The sequence below is a fragment of the Helicoverpa zea genome, chromosome 2 (assembly GCF_022581195.2).
Source record: "Helicoverpa zea isolate HzStark_Cry1AcR chromosome 2, ilHelZeax1.1, whole genome shotgun sequence".
In the NCBI taxonomy this organism is placed as follows: domain Eukaryota; kingdom Metazoa; phylum Arthropoda; class Insecta; order Lepidoptera; family Noctuidae; genus Helicoverpa; species Helicoverpa zea.
In genome coordinates this window covers 267,381-286,142 of record NC_061453.1, presented here as the reverse complement: position 1 = coordinate 286,142, position 18,762 = coordinate 267,381, and the positions used below count along the sequence as shown (strand labels likewise).

Sequence of the window (18,762 nt, the reverse complement as noted above, 5' to 3'; positions counted from 1 at the left end):
GCGTGCAGCTCGCGGGCAGGTCGCAAACGGCTCGCGAGCTGCACATTCGCGGCACATTCGCCAGATGTGGACGCACCCTAACAATACTAATTCAATCATCATGTGAACGTCTATAAAATGCAGATATCTCTCTCAATATAGGCAGGTATACATAGTTTGTGCATAAATTACGGAAAATCCACAAAATGTGGAACAACTACACATAAATGGACATGGTAAAACATTTATTAATTGACATCAATAAACACACGATTCAATAAGCTGGTGCATCACCTTTAAAAAACCTTAATATACCCCTTATCCATCCAAACCATACATAATTATGTATAGTCTGTTTTTTAATCTCGTAGACTAAATTGACACTTGCAAAATGTCAAACTTTCTAATAATTTTGCTAGCTCTGTGGTGCAGTGTTGTACTTACGATACCGGTTCGTTGAATCGTAACTTTTTATCTATAATAGACGAATTTAATATTCATTCAAAGTTTTATATTTAAAATTCACGTACGTACACATGGCTGTACGACGTGCTACAAACTGCCAGGGATATCTGACCACGCAAAGCCATGCGTAATCATCAAGGATAAGCCCATTATTTCAGGATGACTTATTGTAAAAAGTTACGATTCAACGAACCGGTATCGTAAGTACAACACTGCACCACAGAGCTAGCAAAATTATTAGAAAGTTTGACATTTTGCAAGTGTCAATTTAGTCTACGAGATTAAAAAACAGACTATAGTGCTATTTACTTTTACATAGAAAACAGTGCACTATTGTGCAAGAACAATCTTATCATACCCAATTAAATACCTACTTTTGTATGTTTGAACTTTGAACTGGTTGCAAAGTAACATTAGGTACTGAAATATTATATTGTCACGAAACACAAAAATATAAAAGAAAACATCTTTCGCTTACTCATCTAATATAGTCTTATCACCTTAACTAAGCAGTAACTGCGTAGCGACAATGTGTAGCTATCGCGACCTCGCAGCCAATAGCAGCAAGTCGGCAAGCTTGTCAACATCTTCAAACCTGACTGTAGCTAATGGTTAGCTAAAAATATTCTCCTTTTATTTTCACAAAGCTTGTATATCTCATCATGATCATCTGCCTAGCCTTTTCCCAACTGTGTTAGGGTCGGCTTCCTGGCTAACCGAATGCAGCTGGGTGCCAATTTTTTACATGGAGTGACTGCCTATCTGACCTCCTTAACCCAGTTACTCGGGCAACCCAATCCTGTTAGTTTCTAGGCAAGACTGCTTGTCAAATTTCTGATTACCCGTAACGACTGCCAAAGATAAAGTTTTTACATCTAATAAATATATTTGCTTTTGTTCAAAGTAGCGATTCAAAAGCCTAAAAATATTTTACAAGCAGTTACAATGTTGCGGATGAACTATTATCTCTCACACACATTAAATATTTTTTATAGCTACTGGCACCTTTTTCTAAACACAGTAATCGATAGCTAGCCGTTGAATGTTGAACCAAGTATTGCGTTGACGCCTAATAATATAATTTTAGTTGGGCATAATATACGCAACACCAGGCCAACTGCGGCGCACAAGGCTGCTAAAAGGCCACGCACTCAGTAATTGACCTATCTATTCAGTCTGCGGTCCACTGTTCACCTCCCTGAACCTTTGGGTGCTTATTTATAAAACTTACTCGCCTTGCTATAGAGCTGTATAAAGAGCTTGAGCCACGATGGTGAATGGACACAGTATTTACCCATGTAGATGTAGTCGAGTTGAAGTGCGACGGTGGAGGTTGCGGCGCGTGCGTGGCGAAGCGGCGGCGCACTACGCGAACAGGTACCGGTACAGGATGGTGGCGGCCACGCCCAGCAGCAGCGGCGTCAGCCACGACGTCCACGTGCTGCAGACACCAACAACTCGCTCATACATTACGCTCCGAGCCCCGCGCCCACACCTCCCTGGTGCCAGGCGAACTTACACACTCACTCTAGACCCACCAGGTACAACTACCGTTATGATTCTGCTCTTCAACGTAGGTATCTAAATATACTTTTTAATATGTGACAAGTGTTTTATTCACTGAATATCGAAAGAACTACTAAAGGAATCAAAAATAAATAAGCACATGGGTCTGTGTAACTAAAAGCATAAATGAGAAGGATGGTAGAGGAAAGTTGTAAATAATGAGGCGAATGTGATGTTATGCACTTTATTAGGCAATAATAAAATAGTCACAATACAAGTTGTTAGCATTTCTATAATAATAAGACAAAGCACCGCAAAACGAGACCAAACGCCTTCGTTAAATATGTATATTCTTACAAATCTAAATAAAATAATGTTGTGCAATAATTATAACAAGCAGTTGTCTACAACTACTGGAATCTATTAGAGATCTCGCTTAGCAACCAATAAGTTCTAATAATATATGTATATTTTTTTAGATGTACAATCTAAAAACAATAACAATATAATTCATATCTACCCTATAGGAAAGCATTTACAGATCATTGTATCACAATCGTTAATAAGTGGCATGTCAAGTACGATAGGTGAGCGATGTGCTTTATCATTACTTTACACAGAGCCATGTGCATAGTGCGTGGACGGCTAAGTGGAATCAGCCAATAGAACACTAAAGAGTCCCTCGTCAGTATTTTCACTGTTTGGATTCGAGCATTACATGGGAAAAATTATGAGAATCATTTTAAATTGCAATGATGATAATATGATACTTAACCGCGATGAAATATGGCCTATTTATCTATAAGGTGAGTATAGACTACAACATTTACTTGTATGAAAACAACGAGCCGCTCCATAATATGTTCTTGTGTATCATCCTTTTACGAACTAAACGTCGAGCACGCTCGCCCTTTTGACGTGACAACGTCTTATATATCGATAGAGCCGGCTGCACGCACGAAAAAACATGATTCATGCGGCGTTACCTCGCTCTGAGGCGTTCCGTTTAAGGCTTGAAGTGCAAGCGAGAGCACGCAACGAGTGACAAAGAGGCACGATCGGCCTCCGCTTTCGGCAGCGTTCGACATCTGACGATCAATTTCTTATGACGTTGTCACGTTCGACTATCGTCAGTAAACCGACTTTACAGACAACCGTTTTTTTCTTACAAACCAACGAGTATATTCGTCGAGCCACGACGCTAATCGCAGCACACGCAACTTGTAGGTCCAACATTTCAAAAAAGAATGAACGCAAGGTACAACGATATGTTGGTAAATGCACACTCGCTGTGAGCATTTAACCGTAACATAATGCCGAGCATTCGCAAGAACGTTACATTTCTTGGAAATGCTTTGGAAACCGAGCTTTTTTCTATATTGTATCATTCGCAAGAATGTTACATTGCACAGAAATGCTCCAGAAAATGTTGTAGTCTATACTCAACTATAGTTGTAAGAAGATAAGGTCTATTTAGATACCCGATGTACTTAATTCAAATGAGGAAAAAAATAGTTGAAGATGGAAAGTTCCACCAGCGCAACAACTTTCGGAAACACTAGGAATCCGAATAAAAATAGTAATTGAATGATCCTAACTGCATATGATTGCAGAACTGGTCCTTACTAAGGTGCTCCCTAGACGAACAATTGAATTGCACAATATTTCGATATTGTTTTTAAAAAGCCCTTGATTACATTCCATTTTGTTTCTTACTCTTAATAAGTTATTAAGTGATGTGATACCTATACCAAACCAAGAAAAAAAATCTATTTTAACTATTGTCACGAGTTGTTGCCCTGCTTCTACTTATTATGTAAGATAACACTGATTTTAATATGGGTGTTGGTTTATAATTGTGATAACTGGGGACGGGTGAGTTAGAGAGTGCATCGCAGATGTATGTCGGTGTTGGGAGGAACTACGCGATTACGCACTTGCCCTGCTCCTGCGGCTGGTCGTTGCTCCACTGCGGCGCGAAAGCGTTCTTGCTCTGCACTCGGTCCGCCTCCACCAACTCGCCGATCTTGTACTTCTTCATCAGGGATCTGTTAACACAACAAGTTACTTACATATTTGCAGGTACACATGTATTTATCTATTTCCGATTTTTGTACACACACGTAATAAAGAAAGAAGTATGTATGTAAATTCTGCCGGGGCTGCGGGATTGCTCGAAAGAGTCGGGCCCTAGTACAGTAAAGGCCTACGACGGAACACGACGGTTTTTAATCAGTAAGAGTCTGACACTCCCTCACCGCTGCTAACCCACAGCGGGAGGGGACATTTGATGATTTTTGACGTCGTTAAAAAAAGTGTTAATAAATTAGAATTTTGTTTTGTGTTTTGCCAAAGATCATCTATTAGAATCGAACGCACCAAACGAATTTCATAATTCTTTATATGAAATTGCATGAAACCTAAACAATTTCTTACGGCGCGTTCGGCTCCGATAGACATATACCTTTGCCATTAATGGCGATCACGGTTCCCGCACTTGAGCTTTAAGGGCACTTCCACTCGTTTTCTTTCCTCTGTGATACTATGTTTAGTCATCCTATACACAAACTAGCTAAACGTAGCAAGGGACATACCTGGCATCGGAGCTGTGGCTGACGTCTTCGAAAGGCTCCGTTGCATCTTGGCCACCTTTCTCTAGCAGCACTTCTTCGCCTCCGGGGTGCTGGGAACAAAACCAAAGAAATAAATTACAAAGGTAGCTTATTTCTAAAGAAATATCTTCCCGCATTCCTCCTAGAAACTCAAGCAGTTCTATCTCTTGCGCGGAAACAGACAGGTAAAAAGAAAGAAGATAGATTTTTGTTGAGATTTTTTGCAGTGTCTTGAACTGTACCGTTAGATATGGAATTTAATCCAAAAAATCTCTGGCTACTCGTACTTATTTTATTTTAAACAAAACAGACAAACCGATTTGAGCATTTTAATCCATTACTGCTAAAGAACTTCCATTAGGATAGGTACACCACGTGTTGGACCAATGCATTGAACTCAGTAAGTCAAATAAAGTAATGAGGTTTTAGGTAATGAGGTGATGACCGCAATGTCATTTAATCTAATTTCCTAAATGTAAAAGAGTATCTATTAATTAATTTATATTGAATACTACTATCACAATACTAGAAAAAGTTTTATTTCAAGTATTTATTTTATTAGTAGTCTATGTAAGTCATCATCTGCCTAGTCTTTTTCAAAACAGTGTTGGGATCAGCTTCCAGTGTTCCAGTTGATTCAGCTGAGCTGCGTTTTCTATCTAGTTGGGTAGAAGAAGTTCAATAGGCCTGATGGGGTACTGGTTTGCCTGGATAGTTTGAAAGCCGGGTTGTCAAACTTTCTGGCCCCTGACTACTCGTAACTACTTCCAAATGTTATTCATATCTCAGACGGGACCCATTAATCGTGTACTCTGAGACACGGAGAAACTTCATACATTGATAGTCTCCATGGACCCACCGTAAGGCCGTCACTTAGTCACGAGCTGTATGTGTGTAAAAATAACATAACCTTGTTTGCTGTATCGTACAGGCAAACTCTAAGTACCTATAAAGTCAGGGCCATAAGTTAAAGAGGAGAGAGATCATTCGACTGATAACTACACAACTAAATATACATAAAGCCACGTCAATTATAAACGTATTGTGAGACTCACACAAAGAGGGTGCAAAGTTCCACTGCGAGAATATTTATTGTCAAGTAATATAAAATTACTTATTAAATACTTAATAATTAAATATTTTATTAATAGACCGGTGTTTATCGTCGACGCTGGTATACCTATACGTAGTATAAACATCCGATATTCCATATTTTGGTTAAGTTTTGACTTCTTCTACTGTATGATCTCTATCTATCTACATATGAAAAGGTTTTTCATGCGGTTTTCACCAAGGTTTCGTTCATAGCGAGTCGCTTGTTACCTACTGAAACAAGAGGTACGTGTTAGATTGTTCGGTTAAACATCTGAACGGATTGCGATTATATTTGCCTGTACCTAAATAAAACCATAATCACAAATGTGAATCCCACCAAAAACATTAAATGTAAAAAAAGCCAATCCTCTACGCAATTGCTCCACCGTAAAAAGTTTTGAGATCGCATAGAAGCCAAGTCCTGTTCAACTTTATTTGTAATGTGAACAAAACTATTGATATAGTCACAAAATATTGATTTATTATTACAAATAAAGTTGAACAGGACATGGCTTCTACGCGATCTCAAAACTTTTTACGGTGGAGGAATTGCGTAGAGGATTGGCTTTTTTTAACATTTAATGTTTTTGGTGGGATCTAATTTATTTTTTGTAGGTCTCTTTCTTCTCTAAATATATACACCTAAAGTAGCACGTAAACCATTTTTTTTTTAATAAACTAAAACACTTTTCGAAATTGTCGAATATTTGAATCGAATATCTTTTAGAATAAAAGAGATTTATTTCAGAGGTAAATGGCGCTATCACATGACATTTTTTTTTTAAGTACTACTTATACTAAGCTATGTAACCAAACCATAGCGCGACTTAGACCAGGACAACACCATCTATCGAGCGAGCATGGAGTATTTATCGCACTGCATTAATATGAAAGATTTTATCATTATTCATTTCATTTTAACCTAGCTTTTTTATTCATATGTATGTATATTTAATACATTAACAAAATTATAATTTCATGAAGAATGACCTAGTACTTACGCTTAATATTTCATTTGAATATACATAATTCGTATAATTTTTATAATAACGAGAAACGAGAACGTTTCCGTGGAAACAAAGAGATAAAAGTTAAGATATTGAGTATTTTCGCGTGGGTTTACCCACTCGGGAGCGACTAAACCGATTTTTATATTTAAGTCGAGTTTATTTATTTGTAGAAAGTTTTTATCGGTGCGTTGAAAGGAAGTTCCTCGAGACCCTCATAAAACCGCGGAAAACAGGACGAAGTCGCGTGCAAAATCGAATAATTAAACACGCAATCGACTCGAACTAGTCTCGTGACAAAACTGATAAGCAATACTTTATCGTTCACTTAGGTATGATTAGCAATAGTTCGCTTAGCGGATAGCACAATGTCACCGGAGACAGCGCACTGGGCTAATTTGCGAGCAAAGCTGACAGACAGGTTTAAGTATCGCTTATTAATGACCTGGTTCAGGTTACCAATTGACGGTTATCCGGACCTGGACCAGTCACAGATTACGTAATTACTCTTATTTTGAACCAACTATGGTCCGCCGTTACGTATGATGTCCTACATTAATAAATTATTCGCAATACGCATAGTAATGGAGTCCGCGAGTATCACACTTTAATGACTAAAAGTACTACTTAAGCCCTTTATGTACCAGGGTGCCGATAGCTCTTTCAAACAATCCCGCGGCCCCGACAGGCTTTGGCCCTAGCGGGCCCCACAAGCGCATGGCACGATGCGCAGCGCCGACATGGGCCTGTCGTCTGCCAGGCCACAGAATGACGATGGGCCATTCGAAACTCACCGCCCGCAGATCCACGTATGGAATCCATACCCTGACATTTTTAACTTCTACGTCGCCGTCTAACCCTGCAGAAGGATTCCCACTCTCCATTAATGTGGAAAGCTCAGTATGATGTGATAGGAACGCTGTGTCGCTCGCATATCGTAATCTCCCAGTCAAACGAGCAGATAAAGTCTATTATGTATGTAGGTCACTGTAAGAGAGCTCTCGACCCTCGGCTCCGCATTCCGTTTGCGCCACAAAATGAGAAATTCCAACGCTTCATGACGACGAGAATCACATAATCAACATTCCCGGCTATAGGCGGGGAGTATAAATTGAAATATATTGTATTAGTATATGTAATGATACCAGCTGTTTGCCGCGGACAGCCGCGGCAAACAGCTGGTATCATTCCGTCTCCCATGAAACTATTTCCCGTATCCCCGGATAAATAGCCTAATGTCATGCATATTGACGACCTCTGTGGCGCAATGGTCACCAAGCCGGACTGCCGAATCTGAGGTCCCCGGTTCGGTCGACATGTGTGTGATGAGCATGCTTGTTGGTCTTGTTCTGGGTGTTACAATATGTATTTATAAATATGTATTTGTAGTTTATCAGTTGTGTTAGCACCCATAACACAAGTTAATTAATAACTTACCATGGGGCTAACCAACCGTGTGTGAAAAGGTGTCCCGACATTATTTATATTGTAGCTTGCCAGCAGTCATTTTTTTTTTTCATATTAGTTAATCCGTTCAGTTTTTGGCGCCTTAGGAAACAAACAAAATCATTTTCTTCTTCATAGATATAGTATTAGTAAATAACTATAGAAAAGTTTATAAACGGGGCCTTACGAATTAGGGTTTCTTGCACCATTTAACTATAACGATAACCCAGCCATATACCAGCAGTATACTTGCCGCCTTATCCTTTTGGGCATAAAAGGACAAGGCGGCAAAGGACAACATTCATTTCGTACCCAAAACTGAAAGTGCCGGCCAGAAGAAAAAAATAGTGGATTCTTGTAGAGAATAATGCCCTGAAGATTTTTTACTATTACAAGAATTGTCTACAATTAACCCCCAGGCTGCTATTTGACTTTGAAAATACCAAAAAATCCCACAATGTTTGGTGCATTACATTACGGCCATTAACTGGAGAAGCCAGCCGCTGCCTTCAAACGACTCCTGCCCGACCTGGGAAGTCATCAAATAACCCCCCTCTCGTTATGGGAAAGTCTGACTCTTACTGACTAAAACCCATCATGGGGAAACCAGGGCCGCGATAATCCACTCGAAATTCTATAGGGGCAAGGGGGAATGGGATGCCTTTTTTTTAATGACGTCAAGAATCATCAAATGACCCCTCCCGCTGTGGGTTAGCAGCGGCGAGGGAATGTCAGACTCTTACTGACTAAAAACCATCGTGTTCCGTCGTAGGCCTTTTACGTGCCAGGGCCGCGGCATCTCTTTCGAACAACCCGCAGCCCCGGCAGGCCTTGGCCCTACTGGGCCCCGCTGGGGTTGCTGACATCTCTTTGAGGAGCGCGTGGAACAACGCGCGCCGTCGACACGGGTCTGTCGTCTAAGCAGAGGGACGATGAGCCACCCGAACTAACCGCCCACAGACCCACGCCTACGGTGGCCGGGAGTCATCTCGCGACACCCGGCGCCCGTGGTGTCTACCTGGCGTGGCGGTCGGAATGAGAGGTGCGAACACTCTGGCGTTTCGCCCCCTCCTTCTCGAGCATGACCGCTTCGCAGAAGGAGGCGACGGCATTCCATTCCCTCTCGCCCCGGACCATGGCCTGAACCAGGGCCGGACGCGAGAGGTCGCCGCCGCCTAAAGCCTCTACGAGGACCCGGCGGTGCCCTTCCTACGCAGGGCACTCCTGGACTATGTGGTCCACCGTGTCCTCGGGGCTATCCGCACAGTGGTGACACCCAGGCGCCTCCTCACGACCGATTCGATGCAGGTACCTCCCGAAACAACCGTGTCCGGTGAGGACCTGCGTCATGCGGTATGTGAGCCGGTCGGCCGGTCGGCCGCCTCCTGGTGCGACCTCCCCTGTGCCAGTACCAGCGTGTCGTCAGCGTAGTACACCACGCTGACGCCGCTAGGGAGGTCGGCGCGCAGCACCCAGTCGTAGCCGATGTTCCACAGGAGCGGCCCCAGAACCGATCCCTGCGAAACACCGACCTGAGACCGGACCTATCCGACAGATAGGCAAGAGATGTCAAGAGACACCGCCAAGACGACATCCCCCCGAGACACAGCGTCCCCCCTCGTGAGAGTGGGACCCACCAGGGTCAGAACCTGCCAGGGCTGCGAGATAGTTCGCAAGAGTTACCGCGGCCCTGGTACATTATCAGAAGAAACATGATGGGTTTAAATCAGTAAGTCCCCTCGGTGTAGCAGGAGGGGAGGGGGGGGTATATGGTAGAGGTTCGATTAGTTAAAAAATACTGTGGACGTTATTTGCCGTAACATTCAAGTATAGATTTTTTATTCACGGTTCTCACACTTTAAACTCAAATAGCAGTCTGAGGGTTAGCCGAAGACGTTCCTTATAATAGTAAAAAATCTTCAAGGCATCCTCGACAAGAATCCTACGATATTTTTACGGGGACAAGGCCTATCGAGGCTGCGGGATTCTTCGAAAGGATTATCGCGGCCCTGGTTTCCCCATGATGGGTTTTAGTCAGTAAGAGTCAGACTTCCCCATAACGAGAGGGGGGTCATTTGATGACTTCCCAGGTCGGGCAGGAGTCGTTTGAAGGCAGCGGCTGGCTTCTCCAGTTAATGGCCGTAATGTAATGCACCAAACATTGTGGGATTTTTTGGTATTTTCAAAGTCAAATAGTAGCCTGGGGGTTAATTATAGACAATTCTTGTAATAGTAAAAAATCTTCAGGGCATTATTCTCTATAAGAATCTACAATTTTTTTCTTCTGGCCGGCACTTTCATTTTTGGGTACAAAATGTTCGACACTTGAATGATCTCCTTTGTCTACACTTTGTAATTTCTATTGCCGTTTACAGATATTGAAAACTAAACTAAATAAATGTATTAGGGGCTCCGACAACAAGCGTGATTTATTGCGTGTTGGTCCTCCATACTGATAACGACAAGGTACAGACAAGTCGCTAGCTTGTTTCCAAAACGTATCTTAAAGAGTTATGTAGTATGTACGTAATCACGGTGACCGGTCGCCCTGATGATCCTGAGCAACATAGGCTATATTTTATCCAAGTACGGGAACAAGTTCCCCCGGGAATAAAAAACGTAAGTAATAATAATACTGACCAGCACACGCTCCCTGACTCTTGGGAATAAAGGCACGCATAAAATGGCGACAGCAACGCCATTAACACCAATATCCCTGAGCTGAGAAATTCTATTACTTTTAAAAATTCTCCTCTACAGTATAGTCTCACTAGCTTGTTATTATCAAATCCATCAATTTTTGTGTTGTGGTGATGAACCAGTCTGACATCATAACATTGAGTCAGAGGCAGATTGGGTCTCATAGGTGTTGTAACATCACTAATTAGTAATACTAATTAGTACGTCACTAATATAATAACTTCCGCTATGATCTGTCATCTGTCTTTTTCCATATCTTTGGTATGGGTCGACTATGTAACTGTGTGAATGTGTGTTGTGAAATAAAACTCAAGTAACCCAAGATCAAGGACTTTCATTTATATTACATGGTGTCAGAAGTCAAGAAGAACTCAAGTCAAAAAAGTCGAAGTCTGGAAGACAGTCGGTCGCGAAAATGGACCAGTCGAGTTCCGAGCCATGCGGCGTGGGCGACCATAATGGCGTCCAAGGCCTTAACAGCAAAATAAAATCACTGCAAATTTCGTCAGATTCCACAAATAATAATGCGGAGGCGTGGAAACGCTGGTGGCAGCAGTTGGAGCTGTATCTATTGGCCACGGGTTTGGATAAGGCACCCGAAAAGCGTAAGATAGCTATCTTGTTACATCTCATAGGTGAAAAGGGCTTAAATATATTCAATACTTTCAACCTCACCATTGAGAAGACCACGCTTGCCGAAGTCAAGTCCAAATTTCAGAATTTTTTTGAGCCCAGAAGGAACATAACCATGTGCCGTCACATGTTCTTCACCAGAAAGCAACAGAAATCCGAGTCGATCGAAGGATTCCTAGCAGATCTGGAGAACAAAAGCCAAGATTGTGAATTTGGAACACTCAGGGAATCGCTCATCAGGGATATTTTCATTGCAAATCTGCATATGGATTTAGCACATGTACGTCAGAGACTACTCCAGGAACCTGATCTGACATATCAGAAGATGCGAGAACTGGCAACAACACTGATCGTCGCACAGCAGGATGCTGAAAAAATTGTCAGTAGTTCCAACGTTGAAAAGTCAGAAAATGTCATGCATCTACGTAGGAGGAGCCGTAGTCGAGGGGATCGTCGACAGCGAGCTTCACCAGTCGGTCAGCAGGGTTCTGGCGCAGGGAAGTCTCCCAACCCTGAAAGGCGCTCGAGGCCGTGTAGCCGCTGTGGGCAATCTCACCGCTACAAGTGCCCAGCGCAAGGAGTCAAATGCAGGTCATGTAAATCATTTGGTCATTTTGCTAAATATTGCTTCAAAAATAAAAATATCAGTCATTTAGAGTCGTTTAATTAAAGTCATAGTCAAAAAAAAAATCAAGATTATTTTTTTGGAATTTTGAATAGTCATAGCTCCAGTCAAAGTCATAAGTCTAATTGTCATTTAAAGTCATATAACAGTCACTATAAACATGTCAAGTCAGCAAGCACACATTCACTGCACCACTTGTCTCCACCACCACAATTTACACACATACATAGTCAGTCACAGTCAGGGAATGATTCCGGTGATGACATTGGTGTCATTCCTGAGAGATCTCACCGAGACTCATATTGTCAGTCTGAGAAATTAATTTTCAAGTCATATTTCAATGATGATAATGGTGATAGTGTCATGTCTGAGAGGTCTGAAAAGTACCTCGGTGATGAAAGCAGTCACCAGTCAGAGAAATCAATTCTCAAGTCATATTGTCATAATTCAAATAAAAGTTGTGATAGTCAAAGTGGGTATCTTAATGATGAGTACAGACACATGTCTGAGGAATCACCTCACACAATCACAACAGTCACATCACCATATCACAGTCAACAAGTCACATCATCATTTAGTCAGGTCAATACAGTCGAGTCAAAACATAAACATAACATTAACAATAGTAAACAGTCTTGGAACATAAATGTTAAAGTAGGTCATTCACAATTTAATTGTATCATTGATTCAGGAGCTGATCTTAACATAATGTCAAAACAAACTTTTGATTCTTTAAAACGTCAACAAAGTCAAATGTCACTTGTCAAATGTCACATAAATGTCACAGGATTTTGTGGCAAGTCAATACCCATTATGGGAAAAGTCAATATTAAATGCAATTTAATATTAAATAATAACACTGTCAGTGAAAATATAGTGTTCATAGTCGCAAACTTAGTATGTCCCAATGTCCTAGGTCTTCCTACTTGTGAAAGGTTAGGAATAATTAAAAGAGTTTTTTCAGTATCTAAACAAAATTTTTGTCAACAAATTCTAACACAATATAATGATGTTTTTCAGGGTCTTGGCTGTCTACCTCCTGTCTGTCACCTGAAACTCAAACCTGATGCAGTACCATGCGTGGATCCTCCCAGGAGAGTACCATTTGCGATGCTTGGAAAGCTACGCGAGGAGTTGGATCGCATGGAGAGCATGCAAGTCATTGAAAAAGTCACTAAGCCTACAGAATGGGTGAATAGCATAGTAATTACGGTCAAAAGTTCAGGTCAGTTACGAATTTGTTTAGATCCTAGAAATTTGAATAAGAATATTATAAGGGAAATTTATCCAATAAAGTCAATTGATGAGATAAGATCTCAATTAGTAGGAGCTGTTTGTTTTTCTCATTTAGATGCATTTTCAGGTTTTTGGATGTTAAGATTAGATGAATATAGTTCTAATTTATGTACCTTTCAAACACCATTTGGCAGATATAAATATTTAAGATTACCTTTTGGCATAAATGCATCATCAGAAATATTTCAAAGAGTTATGATGAATTTGTTTGGTGATTTAGAAGGAGTCTTGATATTCATCGATGACATTCTAGTCTATGGTCCAAGTGAGTCTATACATAATGAGAGATTACATAAAGTAATGCAAAGAGCTCGTCAAGTTAATTTAAAATTTAACAAGTCCAAATGTAAATTTCTAGTTTCTGAAGTCTGTTTTTTAGGTTATGTCTTTAGTAAAGATGGTGCAAGGGTTGACCAAGAAAAAGTAAAAGCAATTGTCAATATGCCTACACCACAAAATGTCAAAGAATTGCAAAGAATATTAGGTATGATCAATTATTTAGGTCCCTTTATTAGCAATTTGTCAGAAAAAACTCAAATTTTAAGAAATCTTTTGAAAAAAGATGCAGTCTGGTCTTGGGATGAAAATCATAATAAATGTCTTAAGAGTTTAATAGATGAAATTACAAAGTCACCGGTTTTAGCTCACTATAACCCCAATATTCCATTAGTCTTGTCAGTAGATTCGTCTAAGTCAGCATTGGGAGCAGTCATTTTACAAAATAATAAACCCATTGCTTATAGTTCAAAAACATTAACCACAACTCAGTCTAGGTATGCTCAAATTGAGAAAGAATTGCTTGCAATTCAATTTGGTTGTGAAAAATTTCATCAGTATGTATATGGTCATAGAGTCACAGTTCATACAGATCATAAACCATTAGTCTACTTATTTGATAAACCATTACATGATGTACCAGCTAGGTTACAGCGAATGATGTTAACTTTACAAAAGTATGACTTGAAAGTCATACATGTCCCAGGTAAACAAATGTTTATATCTGATACCTTGTCTAGAGCTGCCTTAAAAGATTATTATATACCAGAAAATGAGGCAGAAATAACTTGTCATGTCAATTTAATGTATTCAAATTTAGCAGTCACTAAAGACTACAGCACAAAATTGTCACAACATACTAATAAAGATGAAAGTTTGCAATTGTTAAAGAAATATTATTATGAAGGTTGGCCAAAAAGTAAAAGTAAAGTCAGTCAATTAGTCAAACCATATTGGAATATACAAGCTGAAATTCATGTCGTAAAAGATTTGTTGTTCAAAGGTTCAAAATTGATAGTACCACAGTCTATGTATAAGGAAATGTTGGATAAAATTCATGAAGGTCACCAAGGTATAAACAAATGTCTTAAATTAGCTAGAGATTCTTTATATTGGCCAAACATGTCAGGTGATATCAAAAATTTAGTAGAACAATGTCTTATATGTGCGAAATTCAAACCTTGTAACCAAAAAGAACCATTACAAAATTTTGAGATTAATAAGTATCCATGGCAACAAGTTGGTATTGATTTAATGTATATTGATAACCTTTCTTATTTAATTGTTACAGATTATTATTCTAAATACATAGAGATAGCTTTGTTAAATAAAAATAGTACAGCCAAAAGTGTAATTACACATTTAAAGTCTATTTTTGCCCGTCATGGTATACCTTTGTCATTAGTGTCTGACGGTGGACCTCCTTTCCAATCTTTAGAATTCAAGAATTTTTTACATGAATGGGACATAGAACATATTATTACTAGCCCATATCATGCACAGTCGAATGGTCAAGCAGAAAGTTCAGTCAAAATTGTAAAAAATATGTTGAAAAAATGTAAAGAAAATTCGTCTGATCCTTATATAGCCTTATTACAATATAGAAATACACCTAAAAATAATTTACCATCCCCAGCACAACTGTTAATGTCTAGGAATTTAAGAGATAATGTTCCAAAGTCATATAAAAAATTAAAACCAAAGGTTGTAAAATTTAAAGATTACAAAGAATGTGTAAACAAGAATAATGTCAATAAGTCAAAATATTATAATAGAAATTCTAAGCCTTTGTCATTGTTGTATCCTAATGATCATGTCTACTTTAAAAGAAAACCAAATTATAATTGGGAACATGCCATTGTCAAGCAAAGGCTGGCAAATAATAGGTCATATGTCATTGAGGATGTCAATGGAGTTAGGTATAGGAGAAATAGAATTCACTTAAGGCATAAGTACTCTCCTATGCTATCCAACTCGTCGTCGTCGTTGTCATCGTCGCAGGGGAGAGAGGATGGTGACAGTCAGAAGGCTGGACCTCAAGAACTCTCATCTCAATCCTCAAGTAGTCAAATTGTCACACGTTCAGGTCGATTTGTAAAGCCTTCTCGTAGGCTAATAGAAGAAATAGATTAAGTATATAATTGTAATCTAAATTAAGTCATAATTAAGTAAAAACCTTTGTCTATCATAACTATGTATAATAAAGTCAATTTTTGTCAAGTCAGTCCATAGTCTTAAGTCTATTGTTTGTCAAGGGTTAATTTAAACTTAACAGGGGGGATGTTGTAACATCACTAATTAGTAATACTAATTAGTACGTCACTAATATAATAACTTCCGCTATGATCTGTCATCTGTCTTTTTCCATATCTTTGGTATGGGTCGACTATGTAACTGTGTGAATGTGTGTTGTGAAATAAAACTCAAGTAACCCAAGATCAAGGACTTTCATTTATATTACAATAGGTGCATTATTGTATCTTGCTTTTTGGCTCCTAAGACAACCCACTGACCTGGATTTTATGCCAATTACTTCTGACTAATATGACCCTCTAAGATTAAGTGAAACTCAGTGGCGGCCCTAGGGGTGTGCGAACTGTGCCATCGCACAGGGCCTCGCGCTTGGGGGGGCCTCGCGCTACAACCCACACTAATATAAAAAAAAATATTATAAAAAAATATAAATCTGGTCCAAGAAAAAAAATGTGCATTTTTTCTTTACTTCTAATTCATTCTGCGTTTACTTTTTGAGTCCTCAATTTAACAAAAAGTTGGCACCAAAGTAACAAAAACCACTGGCTCTCGATCCAGTCACGAATTCTTTTTATTTGTGCTTAATTCCGAGTTTAATTTGAGAGTCCTTAAACAAACAATTTAAAAAATTCGCGCTCGCTACGCTCGCGACTGTTCACTTCGCAGTACCTTTCCTTCTAACTTGATTAGAGTAGTTTTATGTCCCAAAACTACGATTTTCGCGCTCGCTACGCACGCGACTTCACCTTCCACTGTTGTTTCTTATACAAGTTTAGGTGTTTCAGTGACCCAAACATCAAAATTTTCGCGCTCGCTACGCTCGCGGCTTCACCTTCCGCTGCTGTTTGTTATACAAGTTTAGGTGTTTCAGTGACCCAAACCTCAAAATTTTCGCGCTCGCTACGCTCGCGGCTTCACCTTCCGCTGCTGTTTGTTATACAAGTTTAGGTGTTTCAGTGACCCAAACCTCAAAATTTTCGCGCTCGCTACGCTCGCGACTTCACCTTGCACTGTTGTTTATTATACAAGTTTAGGTGCTTTAGTGACCCAAAGTTCTAAATTTTACTTGATTTATTTTTTCATCGATCCTTTTTTAACTGAACCTAGACGGTAGCGCCGCTTTTAAGTCCTTTTATTAACAAGAAAACAACTCCTAGTTTCCGTATGAACCTTCTTATTTACGACGTTCGAACTACTCAAGTCACAATCTTTCAATACATAGGGGGCGCTTTTGTCATGATTGCACCCGAACGCTACATGAGCTAGAGACGGCCCTGAATTAGTTATACGAAGAGCTGAATATTATCTCGGTGCTGAAATATATATTAGAAAATAATTTAACTGAAATTTATCCCACTACCGAAATAGTCTTGAGAATTCGAATAATAAAATATTCATATCGAAAAAGCAGTTTTTCGAGGCTTAAAATTATTAAAACATGTTTAAGGAATTCGATGACACAAGATCGACTTTCAGCCCTTGCTATTCTTTCGATCGAAAATGACGTTGCACATACATTCCATTATTCTGCTTTAATTAAAGATTTTAGTCTTAAGAGAAGTCGCAAGCATCAGATCATTTTAATATTTGATAATTTTGTGATTCTTTAAATATAAACTGTAGTAAAATTAAATTTTATTAATTTGTTTAACTTGAGCATTTTTCCTCAAACATGACGTTTAGCTAAATCAAAACACCAGCTTACTTTCGCAACACATACTTTTCACGTAGGACAAAGGGCCTCGCATAGACCTGCCGCACGTAGCCTCGCAATGGCTAGGGCCGCCGCTGGTGAAACTGATACAAATTGGAATCTAAGAGTTCCATGTAGACCAGGAAGCGTACACAAAAGATTAGACTTAGGAGTCTTCTCTCAGAGCATAACTTAATATCTATTGCATGTTTAATTACTTTTCTGTCTGTTATCTTAATAGAGTCAAACTAGTTCTTGAAAGGACATTAAAGGACGGTTCTAAACAATATTTAAATTGTAATTGAAATTTAAGTGGTGTAAAAAAATTCGACTGACCTCTGCGAGGAAGCTGGTGACGTCGTATACTTCGTTGTGAATTATAAGCACGGCGTCATTGCGCGTGCAACGAGACTTCAACTCCTCACGCGTGAACAACTTTGGCTGGTCTTCCATCGTGTGCTCCGTAAAACTTCGCTGTATGGAGTGCAGAAGAAACTACTTGTGCCGGTGCCACCACGCTATATAATAACACCTGATAACCACAATGCCTTGAGATAATTCTGGCCCGTGTCGACGTGTCGTCGCAAACACCACAATCATTAAATAGTGGGCAACAACGACCGAAACGGGTGATTTGATTAATATATTTTTTATAAAGTCACGAATGAACGGAAGAGTATAATCTCAATTTCATTCATTCTATGTTATGTCATTGTCATTAAATAAGAATATGGAGGGTAGAGGTACGAAAACCACGCACGTTTGTTTTTATTTTATTTATTGTTAAACATTTTAATTACATTTTTAAATATTAAATATAAAAATAGGTTGCCACCGATATCGGGCACAGGGTCCAAGGTACCGGTGGTTAGGGTCCCAGAGACAGAAACTTCCTCACAATACGCGCCGTATCTATCCTGCCTTCTGAATTAGTCCCTTGATCCAGCCGCCTAACGAGAGCCTCATCAGGTGTTGTTCGAGGCTCTTGGCTATTAGACCATTGGCCGTAACGACAATCGGCACAATAACAGCCGTGTCGACATTGCACATGGCGACAACCTCGTGCGCTAAGTCGAGATACTTTATTTGTTTCTCTTTTTTAGCTTTCACGAGGTTCTCGTCATGCGGAACGGCGACATCGACTATCATCGCGCGGCGCGCTAATCGATCTATCAC

The 18,762-nt window shown here is 39.7% G+C and overlaps 1 protein-coding gene across 1 annotated transcript; it reads right to left on the bottom strand.

Annotated features, from left to right (window-relative positions):
* Positions 1–746: 746 nt before the first annotated feature.
* On the bottom strand, positions 747–18,250 carry LOC124639390 (cytochrome b5-like). The gene is made up of 4 exons (XM_047176731.1): positions 17,923–18,250; positions 4,545–4,633; positions 3,888–3,998; positions 747–1,885 (listed from the first exon to the last, which is right to left on the bottom strand). The coding sequence occupies exons 1-4, from the start codon at positions 18,037–18,039 to the stop codon at positions 1,810–1,812; spliced, it is 393 nt and encodes a 130-aa protein (XP_047032687.1). The 5' UTR covers positions 18,040–18,250; the 3' UTR covers positions 747–1,809.
* Between the last annotated feature and the right edge of the window lie 512 nt (positions 18,251–18,762).

Excerpts from the sequence above, each read along its gene's own strand:
- LOC124639390 (XM_047176731.1), bottom strand. The coding sequence starts at position 18,039 with ATGGAAGACCAGCCAAAGTTGTTCACGCGTGAGGAGTTGAAGTCTCGT. Across the intron at positions 4,634-17,922 it reads TCACCAGCTTCCTCGCAGAG|CACCCCGGAGGCGAAGAAGT; the intron begins GTCAGTCGAATT and ends TTTTGTTCCCAG. Across the intron at positions 1,886-3,887 it reads CAGCCGCAGGAGCAGGGCAA|CACGTGGACGTCGTGGCTGA; the intron begins GTGCGTAATCGC and ends TGGTGTCTGCAG.